The sequence below is a fragment of the Bipolaris victoriae genome (assembly GCF_000527765.1).
Source record: "Bipolaris victoriae FI3 unplaced genomic scaffold scaffold_59, whole genome shotgun sequence".
NCBI lineage: Eukaryota > Fungi > Ascomycota > Dothideomycetes > Pleosporales > Pleosporaceae > Bipolaris > Bipolaris victoriae.
Genome location: NW_014575333.1, coordinates 57,681 through 78,031, shown reverse-complemented (window position 1 = coordinate 78,031; position 20,351 = coordinate 57,681). Strand labels below are relative to the sequence as shown.

The window sequence follows — 20,351 nt, the reverse complement described above, 5'->3', positions numbered from 1 at the left end:
AGGCGCAGTCAGGGTCCAAGGATGCAACCCTAGGCTCATAGCGGCAGCAAAGGCTGGAGATCAGATGGGCGAGCAGGTCAAAGGTTGCAGACGAACACACGGTGAACCCAATCAACCCCACAGTCTGTCGACTGGTGATGTCACAGGCCTGGCACGCTTGCCCGGCCCGCACGGGACATGGCTGTCGCACCGTCGCCCACCAATCATATGGGCGCTTCGGCCATGTGCTTGGGCTGTGAATAGTCTACTGCTTGTGGCGATATCACCACCTGTGTGCCTCACAGTAGCCTAGCGTACTTATACCCGTGAAACCTGGCCCATTGCCGTTGATGGCAGTCCTCCCATAAGGCCACCAGGAAGGCTGTGTAGACCAAGAGAAGAGTGGCGCCAATCCTTCAGTCCTTGGCCAACTGCAAATCCCATCAGATAACTCAAGACTATCATCCCCTTCTCTCCATTATGCATTTCAAATACGATTCATTTGCTTACAGGCGGGGACGCTCCTCCAGACCCTTTGCAATTCCCCTACTGATCCAATCACTAATAGCCATGTTTGTTACCATGGGATTGACCCCGCTAGCACTGGGGAAAACACTTGCGTCCGCCACGTATAACCCCTCTGTACCCCAAACTTTGCCCTGGGGGTCGACAACACCGTCCCATTCTTGCGCACTCATGCGACACGTTCCCATCTGATGTGCAGACACAAACATACTCTCGGGCGACTGAAAGCCCTTGGCCTCGACCTCTGCGAGCCACGCCTGGAATTCTGCGTTATTGATGCCGTCCCCTAACGGCGCAGAAGGGTCCCGGACAAATGACCTCAGGCCAGGTATGGTTGTGAAGATTTCTTCTGCGCCTTGAATGTATTGGATCTTCGCCAGGGCCAAAATACCTTCCATGATATTTTGCCTGTCGAACTTGCTGACCTGGTACGAAACTCGCACTCTGCCATCGACGGGATCTGGATACACCCTTCCTGTATCTTTGTCCTTGACAATGGAAATGTAACCCACCATGTGCTTTAGCCTGGCAGCATCGAGCTTCCATTGTAAGCCTCCCTTCCAATCTACCCACATGAGACCGGCAGATGGTATCATGTTGGTGGCTTCAAGCTTGGCACCATGGCCTTTCCCATCAAGATTCTCGAATTCACCAACGACAGCCGTCAAGATGCCTCCTTCCCATGGGTTGGTTTCTGCCTTGTGGTAAGCACCAAGAAACGTGACGGGATGAAGATACAGATTCTGGCCAATTCGCGGGTTCTTCAGACCAGAGCGCATCAGCAGTAAGGGAGACTGCAGTGTGCCTGCAGAGACAATAACGCGCTTTGCCTTGATCAGCACCTTGCGCCGGTTAACAGGCGAACCTGCCACTCCACCGTTTATGTCACGAGACGCCCATGTTCCTTCGACGCCCGTGGCTACCTGTTGACCGTTTTGCATGGAAAAAACAACCTTTTCGGCATGGAAACCTTCGAGAAACTTTGCGCCCGCACGAGCCGCATCCGGCAGGAACGACACTACCGGCCCTTGCTTCTCACACGAGCCACAGCCAAAATTGCAATAGCCACAGTAATGCTGCTTCCCCCCAGTATTCTGGGGAACTGGCTTGGCATTCCACCCTAGTTTCCTGGCACCATCTAACAACATCCTGTTGCCCGGGTTTTGCTTGATATGCTCAGTCGAAACGCCCATCCGGTCACAGACACGATCCAGCGACTGCTGAAAGTCTGCAGATGTAAAAAACGGCAGGCCTCGTGCTGCCCATTCGCGGCGGACGTAGCCTTGGGTCTGGAGAGAAGCGGACCAATTGACTGTTCCTCCTCCACCCAAAGACTGCCCCGCCACGACGCTGACGGAGGCATCGTCAGACGTCAAGAAGGAGCCGCTCATGAAGAGATGGTGCCACCCATCAGCTTCAGTCATAGGATAGTGATCCGGAGTCCAATGATAGGCCTTTTCAACAATCAAGACACGGTGCCCTGCTTCGGCCAAGTTCTTTGCAGACACGCCGCCTCCACAACCGCTGCCCACAACGAGCACGTCTGTCTCAATCACCTCAGGATCGTCACCGGGAGGAATCTGGATAAACTCATAGTCAAACCCTTTACCCGGTCTCATGCCAATTGGCACCCGCGGCAGACCTATAACACGGCGCAAAGCCGGCGACGTCTTGATCCACGCTTGCTTGCAGAGAATGGTGAATGAGCGACGCATCTGCCGGAGTGGCCCCAAGCGAGCGGTTGCCCAAGCGTGGAGAATCGACTCTCTAACATGGATGGGCTGGGCGCTAATGGGTGTGAGGTATCCAGTTAGGAACAACGACCCCGGTCTGGTATCAAGCAAGTCGAGCACCATGGCCAATTCCTTCCTCTGACTATGGGGCATGTACAGGGTGAATACTCGCTGCATTTCTGCACGGAATGCGGGGTCCTGACTTGCATATGCGGCCAAGTACTCTTTGGCAGCCGCCCCAGCATCAGGGTCGCTCTCGGGTATGCGGGCCCTCAGCGTGCTGATAGCAGTAGAATAGTCTTGGTCAGACGCAACAATATCATTTTGCGCCGTAGCTGTCGAGGCGGGCTGGATTGCAGGAATGACGGCATCTGCAATGGCGAGCAGCGTGGTCCATTGCGCGGGCGTGAGCGGATCTTCAGCAGGAAGCGGAGGCAAAGGTGTAGCTCTCGGCGAAATGGGTTCGGTCTGGAGTGGTGTTGCCATGTCGCCACGTAGGTTGGGATTTCAGGGATAGCCTTGATATCGTGTGCAAGCGCTCAGAGGGTCGGAAGTGTGGAGCAGCGGAGCACAGTACAGACACAGGCGTCTGTCTGACTATCTTGTCGACAGAGTGGACGGCCGGAGGGGGTGGAGCGGGCGCGTCTTGTCGTTGCCAGCCGTGCCATTGTTTGAGCTTGACTGGCGGCAGCTGAGCGGAACGGAGCCTCGGTCCAGATGGGCAAAGCAAAGCTTCGCCACTAACTAGAGGAAGATGCACGGACGTGGTGCATGTCTCGTCTTGTCCTATCCAGCCGCATTGTCTGGATGCAGGGAGAGCAGAATCGCCAGATCCGTACGAGGGACACAGCAGAGCATAGCAGCTGTCAGTGTCAGTGTCAGTGGCAGTGGCAGTGGCAGTGGCAGTGCCGGAGCCGATGCCAATGCGACTGAGATCCAGGGATGATGGATTGCGAAAGACGTCAAATGTCTGCAGGGTTGCATATGCACGGACTGACGATGGACCGACCGACGTCGTACGAGTCATCGGATCCAGCCCTACCACCATGCGCATGTCCTCTGGGCCATGGCAGATGTCCAACAGTCGTAGTAGGCCCAGTAGTACAGGTATAGTAGCACCATGCAAACAAGAATGCTCCGAAGTTGAGGCGGATCGTGAAGCTGGCTGTGGACCTCTGACCCTCACCGACGGCATGTTCCAAGAGCGAGCAAGCAGCGCGGCGGGCCCTGTCTAGAGGACTATTGAGAGCGGATCCGATGTGATTGGCAGTCCCACCCACCCACGCTTGCCCACACACACTTGCAGCTCGTCTTGGAGCATCGTGAAGTTCGGCCGCAATATACTGGGTAATGAGGACGGGCGCGCCTGGCGACGGCTATTTCTGAGGCGTGGCTGGTGGCTGCATGCATGCACGGCATGGCATGGCATGGAGGAGTAGTGGCTATTGCCCCGCCAGTTGTTGCAGACTCGCCGCATCTCAGCGGGCTCTCCCTCTCCCGGCAGCGCCTCTCGCGGCACACTTGCCTGGTCGTGGACAGCGTGTGTCGATGGGCGATGATGGGTGATGCAAGATGCGGGTTCTGAGGACAGCCATGATGGCAGATGTGCATAGTACGTGTGTGCTCGTATTCAGCAGGCGCCAACGCCTATCATGGCCCCAGAGATGACGACGGGATCAGCAAGCACAAGCGAGGTCGGTCGCGATGCAGCTGGCGATGGCGGATGATTGCTCGAGGTTAGAGTTTACGACTGACGCTGGCGTTCCGCCCCTCGGAGATGGTCGAGTCGATGTGGGCAGGGATGGCGTGCATATGCGCGGGCGATGATTGGCCAGAGATAAGAGGCGCCCAAAAGGGCAGGGTGGGGCCCAACGGCTGGCCACCTCGACCGCAGATGCAACGCTGTTCGCACGAGACAGGTGCAAGCACGCAGCCTGCAAAAGCACAGTGCACACGCCTACTGCTACGTACATCGATAGTCGCAGTGAATGGAAGATACGCGGCCGTTGGGCTACCCCAGCACCGTTCCCCGTCTTTTTTTTTTTTTTTTTTAAATCCATCGCTGCTTTTTTGATGTCATTGCAGCGGTGTATGGCGGGGCAGGGTCGAGTCGGAGGCGCGCGCATGCTCGCGGTTACCATTGCAATGCTCAAAGAAAAAACCACGGCGGCCGGTCGTAGCCCGATGATACCCTTGTCGGCTGGTCGCTGGTCGCTGGTCGCTCTGGTCGCTGGCCCTTCACTCGGCTGCGCCAAGCACGCGGCCATAATTCCCCATCAGGCGACCGCTCCCCCCCCACCCCGTCAGTTCGTTGTTGGTAATGGTTACCAGAGCCGCTGGCTGCCCTTGACTTAATTCACCCTGTCCCCAGAGCCTCACCCCAGCTCCTCCGCACTCACGCGACACCAACTGCTGCCTTGCCTTGGTCTGCCCTATACGCACAATCCACCTACCTACTACCATCTCTACACTACACACGCCCTCTCCGCCCACCCAAACCCTCGTCTAGCAGCCTCCCAACCCTGGTACTATGCGCTGCTAGCTCCACGGTTGACTGCGTGGCCCCGGCGTCCTCCTCCATCACTCTTCTTATCGTCTGCACGTCAGCTACCAATCGACTTGCAGCCCGACTCTCCAAACACCCCTACCAGGAACCGCGTACATCCTTTTCGGCCTGTCTGCCAGGATAGCCTCTGTTGCACCACTGCACAAGTACTGGTTGCCTCCCACTCAGCCACGACTTGAAACCACACGCCTGTTCCTGTGCAATCGCACCAATACCATCCCACCACTTTCACCGCCTGTGCTGTCCTTGTCCACGTCTTCCGACAGCCCGTTATTTTATACCTTGACGTCGCACCTCCAAGCCCTCACTACGACACCACCCCACCTCTTTTCCATCAACCTCCAGTCAACATGGCCACGACCTTCTCCACCACCACTACCACTACCACCACCACCTTCCCCCAACACGCGCCCTACCAACACCACGCATACCGCAAGTCGACACACTCGCAGTACTCGCCCACAAACTCGGCCATCAACACGCCCGCAAACATCTCGCCCACCTCACCTCGCAACACACATCTGCCCCTCTCCCGCCACCAGGGCATCTACCAACCCAGGACCGCCATCGGTATCCCCGCTGCTCTGCGCAAGACTGAGAGGCCCGCCAGCAAGTCTCCCCCCAAGCAAGACTCGGCCGCAGACTCCAACAACACCAACCCATGGTCGACGAATGCCGGCTTTGGATGGGCTGCCAACGACGGCAGCATCACACCCATCTCTCACATTGGCAACGAGGATATGCAGAGCCTCTACAGTCCCGAACCCTTGTCTCCCGTTGCCGGACCAATTACACGGAACCACTGGCAGGTATGTTGTTATTACTCTCTCTTTTCTGTTTCGCTCTTTCGCCCCTGCTCGCCCTGTGCATCCCACCCATGTCGCGTGCTCAGTTGGGGGGGCTCGAGGGTCCCGTCTTACGTACATGGGCCAAGTGGGCCTCGCTAGCGTCGTGCTTGTCGGTCCTCCCGCTGTCTGCTGAGCCGAGATGCCGAGCGCTTGCTACTTGCCACATTTCAATAAATCTGTCGGCAAGATGCAACACTCGACGCCCGATGCCCACTGCTGCAGTCCGGCCAATATCGCTACTTCCTAGGCTGCGTAAGGCGTTGGGAAATTCGATCGTCTTGCCTGCCCACCGACTTGCCACTTTGGTCGCTAGCACATCGTCCACCCCCGCGCTAAAGAATTTACCCGATGCAGGGCTTGATCTCTTTAGCCCGCCAAGCTCTTTTTGCCTCTAGTTGTATCCAAAGTCCAGACCAATGATACTAACCATGTTCTTTAGGCCGATGCCTCCACTTTGGTCTGCTCCGCCTCGTCTTGCCAGGAGCCCTTTGGATTCTTCCAGCGCCGTCACCACTGCCGCAAATGCGGTGGCATCTTCTGCGCACAGCACTCTCGCAACCAAGTCCGCCTTGACGAGCTTGCCCGCTTCCATCCTCAAGGTCACTGGCATCGTGCATGTGATCGTTGCCACAGCTCCTTCCGCGAGTGGGAGCATCTCCGCTCCAGCCGAACTAACAGCGAGAGCTCTGACAGCAGCGGACCGGCCCCGGCAAAGTCGATTCAGACTCCCGCGGTTGCGAAGCGGCCAGACAACACCCGCGTAGGCAGCTTGGCGCAGAGCCTCCAGGGAACCTGGAACTGGAGCACTTTCTAAACACCTGGCGTCTCCATTGCCCGCGTGCTCTGCAGCTGGGCCGTGTTTTCTACTCATGTCATACCTTCTCTCGATGATATCCGGATGATCACGATTGCCGCCGCATCGGTCACTCCACTTTTTCCGACTTCAAACAAAGTCCCTGCATAACATTTGCATAATAATGGCGTCTTGCTTTCACCACTCGGGTTGGTCTTTGTCATTTCAGCGTTTTCCTTTTTTGCCTCTTTTCGGGCTGCATTCTCCGAGGGCAGCCGCTCTCCCTTTTCGAAATCAACTCATTTTCACGGCCGACGAGATATCCGGAGTAATGACTGTCGGTTGGGTACAACAATTAGACGTTTCCGTACGATGGACGAGGGATGGAGAATGAGGCGGATGGTCGACAGATATGGCGTTTGCCTGTTCATGGGGTCTAGTTCAACATCATGTCTGTTTATCTGTGTACTGTTATAGCGTCTCAACATGAGCGAGGCTCTTGAGTTATCATACCATGCGACCTAGTTGTCGTTAGAATGAACATTGGTATAACCTGACGCGTTCAATATTGCAGAGTGATTTTGAGTGAGGATAGAGGCTTACTTTAAGTTTCTGAGTTGGCGTTGCCATATGACACCCTGATGGCGTGATTGCAACCAGGGGGTAAGCTAAGGATAGAGTCATCAGTCGCGTGACCGCGTCGAAGGTTTGAAACAGTGTGCGTTATGTCGATGATGTAGTGTATAGTATTCGTATCCTGTGAGGCCGGACTCCTATTGGTATTGAGGGTGTTCGTGACGGACCTCTTTGCGTGGCCTGAATGAAGGTGAGCTTGATGTACGAAGATGCAGTGTAGTGCAGCAGCACATGACTGGTCACAACGTCACACGCGGAAATTAAAATACTAAAAAGCAAAAGTGCCAACGACAAGATCTTGCTGCACAACATCTTATGACTCTGACGAACATATGGTCAACGCTCGTCGCACTGGGCTGGCGCGGAGCTTTGGCGAACGCCGATTGGTCCGTTTCAGCGGAGTGGTCAATGTCGTTTTTTTTCTCCGCCATTTCACCATGACCCTAACCCTGTCTTTGATCAATCCAGGAACCGTGACACTTGGCGGAGGACATCCCGGACGACCCTGAGCGTATCTGGCATTCGACGTCATACGCTCCTCTTTGTTTAAGGCGTTTGGGGGCGCAATCGCCCCCACGAGAGCGGTCCAAGTTTCGCGGCGACGATTCGGCATCATGGCGACCACCACAACTCAGACGGTCCAAGGGGAGGCTGCAGGAGTATTACATAGCAATGGGACGGCGCAGGCGAATGGGAAACCACAAAAATTACATGGGCGCGCATTCTACGAGAGCATTGGAAGCCCGAAACTCGTGCTTGCGCCCATGGTGGAACAGTCAGAGTTCGTATGTTTCCATGACTGTTGCGCTCTCCTTCCAGAATCATAGGCTAACAACAATATATTGATAGGCATGGCGACTACTATCCCGCTCTTTCCTCCCCGAGTCCGAGAAAGGAAATCTCTTAGCATATACGCCCATGTTTCACTCCAAGATGTTTGGCGAGAAGAGCCAGTATCGAGATTCACACTTCCAGCCACTCAAGTCGCCTCTTCCCTCGCCTGTAGACAACTACCACTTGTCTCAGCTCCCTGACTCGAGCAGACATCTTGACGGGAACCCAGCCTTCGACAGGCCCCTCACTGTCCAATTTTGCTCCAACGATCCAGAAGACTTTCTCAGAGCAGCTAAGCACGTTGCGCCCTTTTGCGATGCGGTAGACTTGAACTTGGGATGTCCCCAAGGAATTGCGAAACGAGGAAAATACGGCGCTTTCTTGCAGGAAGACTGGGATCTGATTGCGAGAATGATACGGAAATTACACGAGGAACTCGATATTCCTGTCACAGCGAAGATGCGAATTCTGGAGACCCCAGAGAAGACACTGGCATACGCAAAGACAATACTAGATGCAGGCGCAAGCATCCTCACAGTCCATGGTCGGCGGAGAGAACAAAAAGGTCACAACACCGGATTGGCAGACTGGCAGATGATTCGGTATCTGCGGGAAAACCTGCCCAAAGAGACGGTGCTGTTCGCAAATGGAAACATTCTACAGCACGAGGACATTGCAGCATGTCTAGAGGCAACAGGTGCAGATGGGGTAATGAGCGCCGAAGGAAACCTCTACGATCCAACCATCTTTGCGCCACCGCCACCCGTAGGCCAGGAAGGTCGTGAATACTGGAGAGGTCGGGATGGTAAGGGTGGATACAGGATGGATGCTGTGATGAGGAGGTATATGGACATCATACACAAGTACGCACTGGGTCAAGAACCTCCCCAAAGGAAACCATTATGGATGCTTGGAGATCCCGAGGAACCTCCAAAGCAAGAAGAGGCAGCCAAGTCGGACGAAGAGGATGAGGAAGGCCCGCCAAAGAAGAAGAGAAAGCAAATGTCCAAATCCGAGAAAAAGAAGGAGGCGTCGAATCCAAACTTAACAGCCATGCAGGCACATCTCTTCCATCTCCTACGTCCGCTCGTCGCAGAGCACCACAATGTACGAGACGCGCTTGCTCGTTCGCGGACAGGCGACATTGATGCGTTTGAGAATGTGCTCAGTTTGGTCGAAGCAGCTGTCAAAGAGGGTATCCAAAAATACGAGCAGGAGCAAGCCAACGCCACAGACACACCGGCCGTTCCTGAGTCTCTCGCTGAAGATACCTCCGCAGCACCTCCCGAACCCCTCGACCCTTACGAGTCTTCACTAGCCACTGTAGCTCGCTGTAAACGCCCTTACTGGGTTTGCCAGCCCTATGTCCGACCGCTGCCGAAGGAGGCTTTGGAGAAGGGCAGTATGACAGTCAGTAAGAAGGAGAAGAAGCGATTGGAGCAGCAGGCGGAGCAAGCTGCTAAGAAGGAAGATGCAGAGGTCAAGGATATGGGTTTGGAACCTGAGGGTAGGGTAGAGAAGCAGGTGTTGTCGGATGAGAAGGGTGATGGAAAGCAGATTGTAGAGGAGCCTAGGGATGGGTTGGTATGTGGATAGTTGGGGTAGCGTAGGTTGAGATATACCCGGTGATTGAGAGGTGTAGTATGAGATGATATGAACGTGAATTTATACCAGGTCAGTGTTTTCCTGTTGCATCTGCTCGCACAGTAACAACTCAATATTTCTCATTGATTTCGGCAAGTACGTTGCCATTTGATACGCGCCTTCTTCTTCACTCCCCAAGTACTTGCCGCAATGGCTCACGCCGCACATGCTATTGCTATCGTCCTTTCTTCCGTCCATACCTTTATTTACCAACTCTATTACCTCTGAGGCTTCAATCCTTCGAAGCACTCTCACTTTCCGCACCCAATGACTCGAACCAGCAAAAAAAGCGTCAAAGCATCCGAGGGCCTCACCAGCCACCTCCCCTCCACAAAGCGAGCGGGAAAGAAAGCCAGAAAAAGTGTACGTATACCCATCCCTCTCTTCTCTTCCTGCACCACACCTCCCTAACCTCCCCAAAAGCATCTCCGCAAAGCCTCAGAAAAAGCCCGCAAACTGGGCTTCACCGATGCAGTTCTAGGACCCAACCGCGTATTCAGCAGCACCATCCGTATGAACGCCCTCGAAGCCTACGAACCAGACACCACCCGCCTCGCACCGCTCCTCCCATTCATAGTTTCAGGCCACACACTAGTCTACTTCGTCGATGTATCCCTCAAGCACGGCATCATGGGCATTGGCATAGTCCAATATGACGACTCCTACATCCTGCACCCAGCCCACACTTTCCACTCCCCCGGCTCCTCCTCCCACTCCGGCGAACTCCTCGCCCTTGCCCTCGCTCTCGGTCATGTCCAGCAAGCTATCCTGCATGAGGGGGAAGCATCGAAATGCGAACGCGTGATTATATACTCAGACTGTGCCTTCGTACTTAGGGGGTTGGCAGAGGGAACGCTAACGGCGCTGGGGCCGCGGGTGGAGGGGAAGACGGCGTTAGAGGGGGTTTATGAGGGGTGTGAGTGGTTAGGGAAGCGGGGGGTGAGAGTGGAGGTGGAGTGGAGGTGGAGTGGGTGAAGGGGCATGGGGGCAGTGTGGGGAATAAGCTTGCGGATGCGGTGGCGGGGAGGGGTGTTGTTGAGGGTATCAAGGATGAGGAGTTTGGGTTCTCGAGGGTTGAAAATGGGACGGAGGGAGAGGATGCAGGATTCGGTGTTGAAACGCCTCTGTTGGATCACAGTAAATACCAACAGACCGCATGTCTACCTTCGAGTCCCGTACTAGGATGCCAAAGTACGACTTATATCGGCATCGACACGAATCCTACGCAGTCGTTTCGGAACCCGGTCAGCGCTGGTACGCATCTCGAACAGCAGATGAACATGATACAATTCAATATCGGCGCCCGCGCAGCTCGAATCAGGGAACTGAAGAAAGCTAGGCCGACATTGGGATATCGCGATAACGTTGATGTGGAAGCGCTGCTACGGCATCTACGGCAAGAACAGAGCGAAGCGCAGATGCGGCTGTGGAAAAAGTCGCAGGAGAAGTGGTTGCATGATTATATGGCCAAGGGACGGAATCTCGGGCTCGTGGCGCCGGGGACGGCGTATGCGGTGCAAGATGCGAAGAAGGGGTGTTGGGTTCGGCCTGGGCCCAGGAGGTTCGACGTGACTTGCCTTTCCGATGTAGATGGGGAGAACGAGAAGAAGGGGTGTTGTCTAGCTCAAGGCGAGTGGGTGGGTGATTTACTTCTCAACGCGTTAAGATAAATACTAACAACCCCCTTCTTCTCATATTAAAAAAAACATCCTTACACCCCCCTACCCAGCACCTCATCCACCCTCGCCAAATACCCCCCCGCAACCCCCCACCGCCCCGAAACCCACTCCACCAACCTCCGAAACCTCCTCCCTTCCTCCTCCCCAACCACGCCATCCGCCCCATCATCCACCCACCCCCGTGTCTCCAGCACCGCAACCCCAGCCCTAACCACGCATCCCAACCCCGCAAACGGCAATCTCGCAATCTCCTCTTCGCAACCTACCACGCGTATCCCCACTTGGACCATATCCCAGGCCATACGCCTCGAGACGCTTAGTGCAACTTTAACCTTTTCGGCTTCCTCTCCCTGCAGCGTCGAGAATTGTGCTTGGGAAAGCTGCAAGAGGAGGTGGGAGCAGAAGGCTAGGGCGATGGCGTCGCAGTGGAGCCAGGTGTGTGGTTGAGGTTTATCTATCAGAAGAGTAATGAGAGTGTTGATTTTCTGGTCGGCGGATGCGTAGGTGGACGGTAAGGGTAAAGTGTGCGTCAGTGCGTGGGTGTAGGAGAGAACATGACTCGCTGCTACGGCTGTGGCGCTGCGGATGTGCGTTTTGCGGGGGCTGGTGGCGTCGGGGGTGGGTGGGGGTAAGGGAATGGTGGGTGCAAGGGAGGAAGCGAGGGTGGTGACTAGGGGGGAGGACGAGGACAGGGCTAGGGGGAAACCGGGGGTGAGGTGGGTTGTGGAGAGAGTTGTGGAGAGGAAGAGGATGCTGGAGGTGAGCCAGTCTGGGATTGGGGTGGGGGAGAGGAGGAGGAGGTTGTAGAGGGAGAGGCTGGTGGAGAGGGTGAGGTATGCGGCGTGGGATTGGCCATGGCCGGTTTCGTAGATTGCTAGTAGGAGAGATATTTGCAGGATTTGGAGGCTGATTTGGTTGCTTGAGTGGAGGAGGGCGAGGATTTGTTTGAGGGCTAGGTAGATATGGGGTTGCGTGGTGTGGGCTTGTTGTACGCAGGTCCGACGGGTGATGAGCCAGAGACATAGCAAGAGTAAAGGATGGCGTAGTCTGTCTTTGTGTTGGGATTGCTGCGACAGGTCTTCTACCTCGCCATAGAGATAGGACGTGGGGAATACGGGACACCACTGCTGTATGCAGGTACCGAACTCGTCTAGTGCTAGTACCAGGTCTACATCGGCTAGGTCGAGGATTTCGTATACGACTTTGGAGAGTTTGGCTGCCGCGCCGGATGTACCGCCAGATGTGATCCATGCCGTAACTGCATGAAGCAGCTCACTGACCCCGCCGAGGGTCAAATCTGCATGGAGACAGGCATCAAAGTGCTGCACCAGTGGCGTGACATCGTCATGTCCCTGGCGAATAGGTTCCTTGAATGGCGTGTAGTCGCAGTGTCGTTCTTTTCTGCAGCCACTTAGCATCCGTTTCTTCTTTTGATAGACGCGAAGAATGTTCTTACACAGCACATCTTTGGCAATGTGGCAGAGTGCGGTCACACCTCTGTTTCCTGACTCGGCAGTATGCGCATACATTGGACGCTTTTTGCGTCACTGGTATCAGACCTGCAGCTATACTCATTCTTCTTTCTTTTGACAAAATCCACGGCTCAATCGAGATGGTGGCTGAAAAGTCGTGCCAGAGTCAGACCATGGGATGCGGCGGCCGCTGCAGATTTACGCCTACATGATTTCAAGGCTGCTCAGTAATCAAAAAGGACGGAAACATTGACAAAGTTGGAGGCCTGATGTAGGATCAATGGATACAGCTCTGATAGGTTAATATGCTGAGTTAAGCAGGTATCAGCATTAGTAGTACTCTGAAATATTATTGCCTCGGTCGATGCAGTTGTACTCCTGAAGGCATTTATAGTCTATAGATAGACCCCTACCGGTGGATGTTTAGAGGTATTATTTCGTGTTCGAGACATTATGGCTAACGGGCAACGTTAGTCAGTAGTAGGCGACACCAATCGACGGCTGTCGCTAAGCAGGGGGGGCAAGCGACGGCTGTCGATTAGTGTCGCTCATCAGCCACAAAAACTAGCCACTATAGAAATGTAGGGTGAGCGACACCAATCGACATCTGTCGCTGGCCGGATGGGGTGAGCGACACTAATCGACAGTCGCTAAGCAGTTACTAGCCATTGTCGGAAGGTGTCGCCTGCTCTACCCGCTGCTCAGCCTTACGATATTGGCTGACAGCAATATATATATATGTATGTACTTTGTAGCTCGACAGCGAGACCAATTGAAGACTATCGCCAACTAGTAATCCTATTGGAGACACGATTAAAACCATTGAGTGGCGCTGAAGAGAGGTGAAGGTTCAGTTCAATATCACTCACTCTACGTAGCTATCACCTACCTGGCCTGGCTCCTCTGGCCGATCAAGTGGAGAACGAAGGCACGAGATAGCAGTACCAGAGCGACAGTGGTGAAGCACGATACCACATCCAAAGCTCTCCACCAGCATTCATTGGAAACCTGGCCTATTTCTCAAGATACACAGACTTCTGTCAACCCTCACGTCCCTCTAATCTAAGACTAACCCCATCTTGATTAGAAAAGAAAAACGAAGAACCCTCTCAATCCCATTCTATCGAAACCCCTCAAACACCCAACCGTATCTTCAACAAATCCCCCTCCACAATCTCCCCCTTCTTCTCACTCAACTCCTCAAAATCCCAACACACACTAACATACCTCCCACCCAGCCACTCCCTCCTCTCCGCCCCCAACCACACCATCGCATCCCCCGCCAACTCCTTCGTCTCAGTAAGAACATGATGCAGCTCCTCGGGCATCGTCAACGTCATATCCGTCGCTATAGCCCCGGGATGCACCCCAATCGCCACAATCCCTTCTTTACCCTCGCCATGGTCCTGGCTGATGTACTGCGTCAGACGCAGTGCAGCCAGCTTGCTAAGTGCGTAGCCCGAGTGTTGCGGGAGCGTGGAGACGCCAATGAGGGATACGACGTTGATTACAGTTTTGAGGGAGGATTGGCGGAGTAAAGGGTAGAAGGCGTGGAAGATTAGGTAGGGGCCTTTGATGTTGACTTCGAAGGTGCGCCACCAGTCTTCTGGGTCCGAGTCCGGGATTGAGCTCAGTTTGTGGAGGTACCCGGCGTTGTTGATGAGGATGTCGAGGCAGCCGTCAAAGTCTTTGGAGACTTGCAAGGCGGCGGCGGAGACGCTCGAGGCGCTTGTGACGTCGAAATTCAGTGTTGTGATGCGGGGCGGGGGGTGACCGGCGGTTTTTGCTGCTTCGAGGACTGCGGTCACGGTGGAGTCGAGGTATGATCGCGCGCCGAGTGCAATGTTGGAAGCGCCGGCCTGGGCGTAGCTTATCGCCGTTGCTTTTCCAATGTCTTTGGATGCTCCGGTAATGAGAACGCTTTTCCCCTTAAGGTTGACCTTTTTGGGGTCGATGTATGGGTAGGTATCATGATGTTGGCGAGAGAGACGTCCTAGAATATTTTGAGTCGTTATACTTGGAAGTATAGCCTAGGTTCACTTACCTCCAAGTGTTCGTGCTCTTGCAAAGTCTTCTTCCATGCTGACGATTCTCCTTCTTTGAAGTTGGAGAGATTGATATGCCAAAGTGAAATCACTGACATTCGTCTTGTGTTAAATATACTTTCCCATCGCAGTACTCCATACTACAAACGGAACACGGTGACATAGACAGGACCCAGTTACTTACAAATGTACAGGGGCCCTATTCGGATATTCCGTTTTCCGTCTCCGGTTGGTTACACTTTGGGGCTTAGAGCTTCCTTGGGGAGTTTCTTATGCAACCCATATAACTGGAAAATCGAAACAAACGACTATTACCCATCAGATCTTGCTATAAACGATACCAAGTGTGTCTTTTTCAATGCATCTGGGTCTAAAATACATACACAGTTTGATACGTAGACTTGTATCTTATCGGCCGTAGATTTGTAAATATTAATTCGCGTCTACTTGAGCTGTCCTTAGCGGTCTAAGAAGTAAGTGAATAGGAGTTTAACTATGCTTCTTGGTAGTTTTGCATTTATATTCAGGTGACGTGCATTCTTGGTGGGTGGTTTTGCACTTTGGGTCGGGTGGTCTACATTCCGCTTACAAATGCTCACGGGACTACGCGGGGGAGGCACAAATTGCATCGTTCCAAGACTTTAATTCTTTAATTCTAAAGTGCTCGAGAAAGGATTATCTAAGAAGGTTCAATTAAAACTTTTTTTTTACGTAGCAAAAGTCATAAGCATGGAATTTTTACAAGGTAATTTCCAAAGCTGGGGTCTTCATGAGGGGAAGAATCTTCTCTACCGCCCTCTCAGCAGCAATCATAACACCCATGACGGGGTTTGTGGTTAGAGGAGGAACTATACTGGCGTCTACAACAAACAGATTCTGCATGCCGATGACCTTGGTATCGGCATCCACACACTCGCCCATTCTGCAGCTGCTGCTCCAGTGCTGCACATTGCCAAGCGTGTACTGGCTTGGGGTCTTCAACCAGGCCTCAATTTCGTCTTCAGTCGAGTTCTTCGCAATGTTGAGGGGCGTGAGAGTTTCTGGGAGGGCTTGGAAGATGTTGTGAATGAAGGTCGCAATCGCCTTAACGTCGCGGGGGTCAGCGAAGAAGTTGGATGATGGCAGAGCGATGCCCTTGTCGTCGAGGCTGACACGACCGAAGGAGCGAAGACCAGATGTACCGTAAACGTTGAGGGTGATGGTATTGTTGTCGTTTCCATAGTCGAAAGCTCCCGAAGAGTCAATAGTGCCTTGGCAACCAACGAGGTCTTCGCCTTGTTGGATGTAGTCCCAGAAAGCACTTGTTTGCGAGGCAAAAGTATATGGTCCAGAGCGGTTCTTTAGGTACATCTCAACATCTATTGGTGGTGGGTTAGAGTAATCGTAGACGAAAGATTCAACGGACTCGTCGTGGAGCTCAATGAAGGTATTCGGGTTGTCGAACACCTTGTCGCCGACTGCGGTGTTGTTGATCCAGTCCTGAGATGGGACTGTGACCTGACCGTTCTTTGCAAGGCCCTCCAAAAGAGTTGCGTTACCAATACCGGACCACATCAGGAGCTGGGGGCTCAAGAGCGCACCTGCTGATGAGATGACTACACCGCCTTGCTTGAGGCAGATGCAGGTGTTGTTGGTACCCTCAACCTCAACATCGACACCGGTTGCAACGTCACCGTCACGACGAACGCGCAGAACCTTTGTTCCGGTCCTGAAGGCAAAGTTCGATCGCTTGAGAGCTTGCTGGAGGTAGGTCTTTACTGGTCCACTCCTCTGACCTCCCTCGTAGTTCCATATGGGATGGCCAAAGACCTTGTTTTTGGAATGTTCTTCAGGGCCGTCATTCAGACCAACGTCGGCATATCCGGCTCCATTGACGAGCCACTTCTTGGCAGCCTCATAGCCGCTCTGAAGGTATCGTTGTCCGTCCAATGAAGGGCTGTCGGTACTTGGCTGGGTTTCCCTGACCTTTCGAATGGCACCTTGCATATCCTTGTTCTTCCAGCCTTCTGGGAAATACTTGTCCCAATCGCTGGCGGGTGGCTGGAAGAAAAGACCAGCATTGATGGCAGTGTTACCTCCAACAGTGCAGCCCTGGAAGGCGTTGACGACATTAGATGGGCACACCAAGCCCTGGCCGGGGTTTGAGAAAATAGTCTTGTACAGGCCTGGGACATCGACACGGCTGAGTTCTGTGCCCTCCAGCCAGTCCGGCCGTGTACGACCACCGGTAACGTAGTATGATGGGCCTCCTTGCTCCAGGAGAATAGTCCTCTTTCCCGCCTCACTCATACGGTCTGCTGCAACGATACCAGCTGGTCCGGAGCCTACAACTTGTCAGTTTCGTCGCCAAAAGTCAAAGTACAAGTTCCGAGTCTTACCAACAACGATGACATCCCACTCGCCGCCAGGACATTGCGAAGCAGTGGCGGAGCCAACCAATAAGGCGGCGGCAACCACCGCATTCCAAGTATGAATCGCCATTATTATAAAATTAAGAAGTAAGGATGTGATTATAGCTTTAGCACGCTGAAGTTGCTATATCTGTCACTTACAAAGGCCAAGAGGGCTCTCTTTAAGCAACTTTCCCATCCGGCGCTAAACCCGGACCGCCTTCCCTCGGGACCGGGGGGAGGGGGAGAGAGAGGCAAAAAGGAAAGCAGGAAGCACGGTACTACATCGTTACCAGCTTTTGCAGCAAATTTGCAACGAGAGTGTTGAAGCTGCGACCCCGAAATACGAAAAGCAACGATACCATGGCACCCTTTTTGGTACGACAGAGTCCGTGCCTAATGCTTAATTTAAAGTCCGGCGAGCGGGCACTTTGCCTTGTCGGATGGAAGCGTCAGTGCATTGATCGCTTATCGACATGACACAAGGATATTGAGTCGTTTTCCACAGAGACCCTAACGCCACAGCCTCCACAGCGTGGCTATTCATGGATATGACGATGGGGGCTTGGAAATAAGGCGGGCGACGATGGAGGTTGGGCTAGTAGTAACATCGTAAAATGCCGTCATATGAAGGTACGACTAAAAATTAGTCTGCTACGCTACGCTGAGTTGGGCGATACGCAAAGAATATCTCGACCTCTTTTCGGGTACGTTGAGGAAATGGTATGGAACGGCTTTTGTCCCAAAGAAATGTGGACAGGTACGTTTGCTGTTGTAGGCATAGTAGCATATTGACATATTCACATCTTTCAAGTGTGGGTCGCCAGCAAGGAAGCTATCGCAACTAACACGGGACAGGATAGTGTAGCAAACTCTATTCAGCATCTGGTCTACTAGCCTCCTTTAGCATCCGCATCATTCTGGCCCCTCTTCGCCCCCCGTAATTCCACTATCATTAACGTACTTACAAACAGAAACAACCGTCTCTAAACAATCCCCTGTCGTAACACTATAAGCGCCCCGACGCAACAAAACACTTGCCATTAAACAAGACATTATTCGCTCATAGATGAACCCAGATAGAAGAAAGGGGTCAGGAAATTTGGGCCATCTTACTGGGCAAATCCCGTAGTACCGCGTTGTCGCATTTCGCGATCGGCCCGCCCGGACAAACCCCCATGCAAAGGCAACACGACCAAGCTTTCATCCCATTGCTACGTGCCGGCTATTCTTTTTGGGTCCTTACATCATACCACCCGCTTTAAAGCTACGTACCCCACATACTCTAACAGCTTCTCCATGCATATATGTATATTTGTTTCTTTTTCTTTTTCTTTTTTCCAGCTGTTAGAAATCGGGAATGTAAAAAAAAAGTTGGTTAAGTGGTGCCAAAAAAAAAGGCGGGCTGGGAAGTAGTGTGGTAAAGTGGACGGTGCAAGGTAAGGTTCTAGATGGGCAAGCATTAAATGTCAAAGCATAGACGATCGCAATTCACTCGACTGCCGGATGCCGAGAATATGCCACATGAGTGTGGCGATCCATGCGCACTGCTCTGAGCGTTCTACCTAGCTTTTGATGTACTTAACAGTCGCAGTTTATAGTGCTATAGACCACGTTCGGGCATCATTGTTGCCGCACAGGGTCTTGATGACACGAGACCTTTTATGCTTATACGAGAGATTACGTTGTGCTTACGGGAGTACGGGCTTGCGTCATCGCTTATTCGTTAAACCTATTTGAAATACGGAGTTGTACTGGAATAATGAGTGATTTGATCTGTGGATGGAACAGCCTATATGCGCTATCTACCCAAGACCAATTCCAGTAGTAGATGCATACTACCACGGAAAAGCCGCCTACGCTGCACTTGCTACCACCGGCTCAGCCTGAACAGCCGATTTCTTTGAGCTTTTCATCTTTTTTGGCTTCTTGCCTTTCTTCACGGGTACCACTTCACTTGCACTAGCTGATGCCTGCCCAGTTTCCGTACTCGCATCGTTTCCGGCTGTAGTCTTGGGATCAGATGCGCCCGCGATCTGTTCAAGCTGTGTCACAGAGTCGGTACGAACAAGATCGGTCATCTTCGGTTCTTCCTTTGGAGATGCGGTGATTGGCGCTTCTTGCTCTGCTTTCTTGCGCATCTGCCGCCGTTCTATGCCGAACATGAACTCGTCATCCGAGAATGGCTCAGCCGTAGCAAGGAGTTGTGGGTTGGACGCGGTGGCTCCCACTTCACCAGAGACATCTTGGACACTCTCCGCAACGAGTGGATTCTTGGTAGGCTCTTCAACAATTGGCCGATGTTCTGCTACAACCTCTGGTTTGCTGTTGCTGGCATCCTCACTCTCGATAACAATTACATAGTCTACATTCTCATGCGACTCAGAAATCTCAGCGACAAGCTCAGGTGTACGAGCGGTGATATTCTCAGCCTTGACTATCGGCGTTGATGCAGGCGTCACCGGCTTTGGAACGTAATTGCTCATCATGGTCTTCCAGACGAGTTGCAGCAGTCTGCTGCTACCCTCAACTGTCGTGATGAAGTCCGGTTTTCGAAACGGGTTTGGGTCTTCGGTCACAGCATTGTGGAGCGCATCTTCAATATATGCTGGATACCACGCATCGTCCTCGGGCAGCAACGGAAATGCATGTTGTCTTGCAACTGCAAGCATGTCAAAGATGGTCACATCTTCTCCAAATGATTTGATCTTGGTTTGTGCAAGCTCTGCAAGGCCTGGTAGCCCGTAGCGTACAGCGGCGCAATACACGCATACACTAAGCTTATAGCTTTCGGGAATGATCTTGTCCGAACCGGCATGTACGCTAAGAGTCTGGTATTTACCGGTGTACAGATAATGTACCAGAGTGTGCGCAGTTGCTAGGTCGAGCTCCGGTAGGGGTACGGATTGCTTGATGAAAGATGGGTTATAGGATCTTGCAAGCACTTCGCTTCGGCTCAAGACGCTCTCGTGGACTAGAAAGCGAACTGCTTCGGGTCCTACTTCTAACACAGTTATGTGTGTAGAGGCATAGGGACTATGAAGGTTGATTGTTAGCTCCCTGTTGCTGTGTATAGCTCAGATGAACTTACGACTTCTCCTCCGCGCTAACGGTCAGGTCTCCAAAACCATGCAAGTATTCACCCGTTCCATCTTGCTCATGCGACACGCCGAGGGCGGAGTTGTCGCTGATTGACATGGTGTACTA

At 53.1% G+C, this 20,351-nt stretch overlaps 8 protein-coding genes across 8 annotated transcripts; 3 read left to right on the top strand and 5 right to left on the bottom strand.

Moving 5' to 3' along the window:
- Window positions 1-485: 485 nt before the first annotated feature.
- On the bottom strand, window positions 486-2,723 carry COCVIDRAFT_39053 (hypothetical protein; the record flags this gene model as incomplete). Its single annotated transcript, XM_014699646.1, has 1 exon — window positions 486-2,723. One exon carries the CDS (start codon window positions 2,721-2,723, stop codon window positions 486-488), a length of 2,238 nt encoding a protein of 745 aa, XP_014555132.1.
- A 2,430-nt stretch (window positions 2,724-5,153) lies between these two features.
- COCVIDRAFT_103162 (hypothetical protein) lies at window positions 5,154-6,465 on the top strand (the record flags this gene model as incomplete). Its single annotated transcript, XM_014699645.1, has 2 exons — window positions 5,154-5,612; window positions 6,091-6,465. The coding sequence occupies 2 exons, from the start codon at window positions 5,154-5,156 to the stop codon at window positions 6,463-6,465; spliced, it is 834 nt and encodes a 277-aa protein (XP_014555131.1).
- A 1,229-nt stretch (window positions 6,466-7,694) lies between these two features.
- On the top strand, window positions 7,695-9,510 carry COCVIDRAFT_103212 (hypothetical protein; the record flags this gene model as incomplete). Its single annotated transcript, XM_014699644.1, has 2 exons — window positions 7,695-7,865; window positions 7,930-9,510. The coding sequence occupies 2 exons, from the start codon at window positions 7,695-7,697 to the stop codon at window positions 9,508-9,510; spliced, it is 1,752 nt and encodes a 583-aa protein (XP_014555130.1).
- A 1,196-nt stretch (window positions 9,511-10,706) lies between these two features.
- COCVIDRAFT_103179 (hypothetical protein) lies at window positions 10,707-11,228 on the top strand (the record flags this gene model as incomplete). Its single annotated transcript, XM_014699643.1, has 1 exon — window positions 10,707-11,228. A coding segment is annotated over one exon (522 nt), but the record flags the coding sequence as incomplete, so codon positions are not given.
- Window positions 11,229-11,269: 41 nt separating this feature from the next.
- Window positions 11,270-12,812, bottom strand: COCVIDRAFT_39050 (hypothetical protein; the record flags this gene model as incomplete). The annotated part of the gene is made up of 2 exons (XM_014699642.1): window positions 11,270-12,638; window positions 12,694-12,812. 2 exons carry the CDS (start codon window positions 12,810-12,812, stop codon window positions 11,270-11,272), a joined length of 1,488 nt encoding a protein of 495 aa, XP_014555128.1.
- A 1,030-nt stretch (window positions 12,813-13,842) lies between these two features.
- Window positions 13,843-14,790, bottom strand: COCVIDRAFT_39049 (hypothetical protein; the record flags this gene model as incomplete). The annotated part of the gene is made up of 2 exons (XM_014699641.1): window positions 13,843-14,702; window positions 14,754-14,790. 2 exons carry the CDS (start codon window positions 14,788-14,790, stop codon window positions 13,843-13,845), a joined length of 897 nt encoding a protein of 298 aa, XP_014555127.1.
- A 702-nt stretch (window positions 14,791-15,492) lies between these two features.
- COCVIDRAFT_27896 (GMC oxidoreductase) lies at window positions 15,493-17,235 on the bottom strand (the record flags this gene model as incomplete). The annotated part of the gene is made up of 2 exons (XM_014699640.1): window positions 15,493-17,078; window positions 17,133-17,235. The coding sequence occupies 2 exons, from the start codon at window positions 17,233-17,235 to the stop codon at window positions 15,493-15,495; spliced, it is 1,689 nt and encodes a 562-aa protein (XP_014555126.1).
- A 1,765-nt stretch (window positions 17,236-19,000) lies between these two features.
- On the bottom strand, window positions 19,001-20,342 carry COCVIDRAFT_103049 (hypothetical protein; the record flags this gene model as incomplete). Its single annotated transcript, XM_014699639.1, has 2 exons — window positions 19,001-20,180; window positions 20,236-20,342. 2 exons carry the CDS (start codon window positions 20,340-20,342, stop codon window positions 19,001-19,003), a joined length of 1,287 nt encoding a protein of 428 aa, XP_014555125.1.
- Window positions 20,343-20,351: the final 9 nt, after the last annotated feature.